Source organism: Zeus faber (assembly GCF_960531495.2).
Source record: "Zeus faber genome assembly, chromosome: 16".
Lineage (NCBI taxonomy): Eukaryota > Metazoa > Chordata > Actinopteri > Zeiformes > Zeidae > Zeus > Zeus faber.
The window spans coordinates 15,089,106-15,094,105 of NC_137202.1; the positions used below are offsets into that span (position 1 = coordinate 15,089,106).

Genomic DNA, 5,000 nt, shown 5'->3' on the forward strand with positions numbered 1-5,000 from the left:
AGGTTTTTTGCTTATTATATGTTATACTGTATCTGTGTGTATCTCTAGGTGGTGTGCGTGGAGGTTGGTGGTCGGGACCTTAGGCTGCGGAGGCTTTTGGCCCTGAATCTCCCCCAGGATGTGGCAGTGTGTTGGTGGCCCCTGGACGACCCTAGCGCCGAGCTGCGGCCCTGGGCCCCCAGTCACACTCACAGGAACAACCTGGTGCTGCTCAGCTGTTCGCCGACCGATGGGCTCAAGGTAAACAAACACACACACACACGCTGCAATAATATGCTTCTGACGTACTCAATATGCACATATACTTACATAGAAAAACAAGTCAAGGAGGCTGGCTTTACTGCGAACCAATTTGTTGACACTTCTGTGAAGACGTGCATCGTATTGGCGCACGCATGAGAGGGCAGTATTTGGCAGATTACAATGCCAAAATGAACCAAGTATGTTAAAGAGGAAGAGTTGCGTGGGTGTTTAAAGAACGTTTTGGATGCAAAGAAGGTTGCTGAAGATCTTTGCATCTTGAAACCTTAAAAAACAACAACAAAAAAAAAAAAAAGTAAAAAAAAAAAATTGTCTCCGTTGTGCACCAACTCTTCTCACTTACTTGCCCCCCCCCCGATAATATTTGTACGGTCCCTTACAACTGCCCTCTCGTACTTTCTTGTACAACTCGCGTGGCTATTGTTACGGTTATGCGTTTGAGGCTGGAACCAACCGCGCAGCAGAAAATCCTACTTTGTTCAGCCAGTGTCAAACGGCGTTCAGATGATGTACAGATATGTGATGTTCCTGAAGCGGCGCCCCTCTGAGTCACAGCGGCTCACCATTAGCCGTAAACCCCCGCACAGTGTGGCTAGACGGAACAATTGATTCACATCTGCGGAGAAAGACGCATTATCCTTTGTTTGCCACATGCTCATACGTTCGCCGAAAAGGAGGGACACAAGCGCGCGCCTCTCTCTCTCTCTCGTCCTCCTTGTCAGCGTAGGAATGGCCCCCGCCGAGAGCAGACCAAAGATCCCAAATGACCAAAGTGGGTTTCACGCCACAACTTATCACATGCGGCAAATCATCGCACACCTCCGTCAGAAAGGAAAGCCGAAACGTGCCAGAGCGGAGACGCGAGCGGCGACGCTGGCAAGGCGAGCGTTGACAATGGCACTGCAGGAAAACAAATTTGTACAAGCGTGAGGGAGGTGGGGGGGGGGGGGGGACATGAATATTGAAATAATCAAAGCAGATGCCGTACGCCGCTCTTTCCGCTTCTTGTTTTTTGGAACGCTCCTCGCATTTATCACACTCCTTCACCTACCTTTTTATTTTTTTTTCTCTCTCTCTCTCTCTCTCTCTCTCTCTCTCTCTCTCTCTCTGACACGGTTCTTTAGCCCTTCTCCTTTTCCGCACCTAAAGAACATGAAAGTCTCTCGGCGGAAACCGCGGCATCGCGCTCTAATGAAAAAGCATTTGTTGTCAGTCTTTTTTTTTTTTTTTTTTTTTCCCTCCTCCCTCTTCTTCTTCTTCTTCTTCCTCTTCTTCTCCCTTTTTCAGATACGCGGTGTGAAATTAAGCGAGCAGTTTTATGTAAGAGCCGCGGTGGGGAATCAAACGACGGGGCGCGTGTCGCGAGACGCCAGCAACTTCAATCACTTCAAGCTCGTACACGCATATGTTCCTTTTGTTCAGGTCGCTATCTGCCAGGCTAAGCCAATTTTCTAGCCAGTCTCTCTATTGAAAAATAAATAAATAAGAACAAGTCAGATTTTTTTTTTCTCCCATGGTGGGGGAGGTAGGGTTTTTTTTAATTTTTTTTTTTTTTTTTTTTTTTTTACGGTGCAGCTGGTTGACGAATTTCCCACCAATTTCCTTGGTTTTCAATGACCTTAATGAAGAGTCACCGGATTAATGTTTTCTTGAGATATTTTAGTGTTTTGTTTAGTTTGTTTGTGTCGGTGCGCGCCACGCGTACGATTGCACCGCGATCTGTCACGCCGTTTCTCCGCCGTCTACGTTCAAATCTACATTTCGGGGATTTTTACAGTTTCTGAAATGATTATTGACGAGATGAAACCGCGTTGTCTCGCGGTCATCACCGGCAGAGCACAGATAGAACGAAACAGAGTTATTTGCTTTGCTAATTAAGTGGCCATCACAATCGCAGTACCCCTCATGCTAAAGGTTAAAATGTAATAACAAGCATGCTACAACTATAATTTCAACAGCCCCGTAAATAGCTAAACAACTTGATTCAAACTGAACAGCTGTGTTTGGGCACTGGGTGTAATTACCCAAAAGTAGACGCCATATAGATGTTTATTTTATTTTTATTTTTTATTTTTTCCTCACATCTTTGCCCCGCTTAGGCCGATAAATGATCCTCCGGGCCCCTCCCCGTTTGCTCGTTCCAGTTGCTTATGTGACTTCCTGTCTCGACGCGAGCACCCCGGACTCACCCCTCCATAGTCCCTCAAGCCCGTCTCCCTCTCCCGGTCTCCCTCCCCCTGTCTCTCCCTCTCTCTCACTGTCTTTCCCTGCTCCGTGGGCTGGAAAATTGGCTCCAAAAGGCCACTGCTGTGAACAAGGGCCAGCCACACAGCAGGGCCCGTACGCTTTATCTTTCACTCCATGCGGGGGGAGGCGAAAACGGGTCCAGAGAGAGAGCGAGAGAGGGGGGGGGGGGGGGGGGGAGAGAAAGAGAGAATGGAGAAGAATAGTTTTGACCAGTCACTGAAACCAATAAGCAGTAGAAAGCTACTTAGTGAAGCTCCTCCCACTCCCTTTTAGCCACTGTTTCTGCCTTTCTCTCCGTCCCCGCCGACACCCTCTCATCTTGTCTCTTTTTATCTCCCTCTGCCTCCCGTGCCCCCCTCCCTCCTCGAGAACAGCAATAGCTGAAGTGAGATCTACCACTCAGAAATACAGCAAAACAGAATTCACCTGGCAAAAATATATCTAAGGAAAGTTGAATAAACCATGCCGGGAAAACAGGCAGCACTTTGTCCCCCTTACAGTTAAATCAACATCATCGTGAATCATTTTGTTTCCTTGCAACAACCTGGACCTCCCAAAAAAATACGTCGCAGCTACTCTCACAATTCTACCAGCCGACGGGATATTTATAGCGTAATGTAATCCCCAAATCGGTCGCCCAAATATCAAATACCCAACTTGCTGTGAAAGTAGAGAAGAACTGCAGCCACCAACATAGTTTATCCAGCCCATCTTTCCCGCTGTGCCATAAATTATGGTTTTTGTGACGATGGCACTAATGGCTCACCCCCTCACCCACATTATGATATGGGGATGAAAACACAATTCTATATTTCTTATAGTCTAGTTGTTCTGCCTTGCTTGTCTAACACATTAGTAGCTGTGTTGCTTTCACTATCCCTCTGCTTTCTGGTTTGTATGGCATGCAAAATAAGGGTTGGAAAAAAATGACGGTTTTCAGCCTGTCCGTTCTACTGTTACATGTTTTGTTGCATACCAGCCCCTGGGAACCCTCAAACCTGTAGTTAGAAAAAATTAAGACACGTTTTTGCTGAGTGGCGTTGAGTGGTGTTAAGAGGTTTCATGCTATTCGCCCCGTGCCCTACGCTTGGGGGCTCTTTGTAGAATGCATGTTTGTCGATGTAAACGTTATCTGGTACGGGGATCAAATCAACGACTCACAAGACTCTTTCGGTAACTTTTTTTTTTTTTTTTTTTAACCCCACCCACACTCCCATATCTCTGCGGTGAGCGGTCGCTGGGCGGCTTTAAATAAAAGCACAGCTTGGTGGGTTCTCTCTGGTGTGGCTGAATCAGCTGACCCAGAACTCTGGCGGTTCCAAGGTGGCATGCTGGTACAGCGGGCAGCGGCATAACGGGCGCGCGATGAACAGCTGAGCAGATCAGATGGAGTGCGGGGTGGGGGGCGGGGGGCTGCCAGTAGCCGGGGTACTGAGGTGCTTCTCGTGATTCCTGTGACAGCAGTCCACGGATGAGAGGCGAAGATGACAGAGCGTGTGTGTGTGTGGGTGTGTGTGTGTGTGTGTGTGTGTGTGTGTGACCCCTGTGTACCCAAAAAATCTAGTTTTGCATTAAACTGCACCCACTGAATGCTCATGCTCCCCGTCTTCCCTATACACATGCACACCTACATGCGCATGCGCACACACACACACACACACAAACACAAACAAACAAACAAACACACACACGCGCGCGCAGGACCTACCCCCTGGGGGGCCACAGGAGCTGTCTCTGGGGGATTATGGAGAATAAAAAAACTAAAAGCTTACAGGAGGACAGTCATCTGCTTCCCTCCTGCCGTAGACCATGGCAGGCAAAAAAAACACAACCCTCCATCCCTCCCTCTGCCTCTAAGTCCATTTTTGGCAAAGCCTGCCAAAAAAGCTAGGCCGGGCAGCTTTGTAGAAGGAAGGGGAGAGAGGGAGAGGAGGCAGCCAGGCGGCCTATCCTGCTTTCTGTCTACATGGCAAAAAGAAAGCGGCTCATTTAGCCAAAGCTGCCACAGCGAATGCAGGGCTCTGATGGGTGAAGTGAAATCCTCGCTAAAAAGACCTGCTAGTGACTGCGGAACTGTCGGGGCTAGCTTTTAATAGTGGCTGTTGTCTCTCGACGCCCACCTGCCGTGCACGGTGCCTGGTGGGCGTTTTATCAGCGGTGCCACTGGTGGCACTGCCTGTCTCCCTCAGTGTCAGAACCAGCTAGCTTACCAGGCCCATTGTCCCCCACTCCCACCAAACTGGTCGGGGTCCAGGAGCGAATAATCTGAATTCAGGATTCCACTGATCAAGTCTCACCTTTCATTCTTGAGGTATCATGTTCTTTTTTTTTTTATGGAAAATTATTTGTCCCCCATTCTTCAGTCCAAGCCTGGTATTCGGCAGTTGGCACCTCGCAGGTAAACAGAGGAGGTTGTTTATCGCTGGGTGCTGTTGCCAAGCTGAGGAAGCTCAGGGAAAATTACGCTCTTGACCTTGATTTAAAATGGAGCT

The 5,000-nt window shown here is 48.4% G+C and overlaps 1 protein-coding gene across 1 annotated transcript in view; it reads left to right on the plus strand.

Annotated features, from left to right (window-relative positions):
* The window catches only part of wdpcp (WD repeat containing planar cell polarity effector), a gene marked incomplete at its 5' end in the record, with an annotated part of 56,158 nt that overhangs the window by 18,513 nt on the left and 32,645 nt on the right, over positions 1-5,000 (plus strand). Inside the window, one exon of the mRNA XM_080016747.1 lies at positions 49-240. Within this exon, the coding sequence (XP_079872873.1) occupies positions 49-240 (192 nt within the window). The remainder of the gene's footprint in view (positions 1-48; positions 241-5,000) is intronic.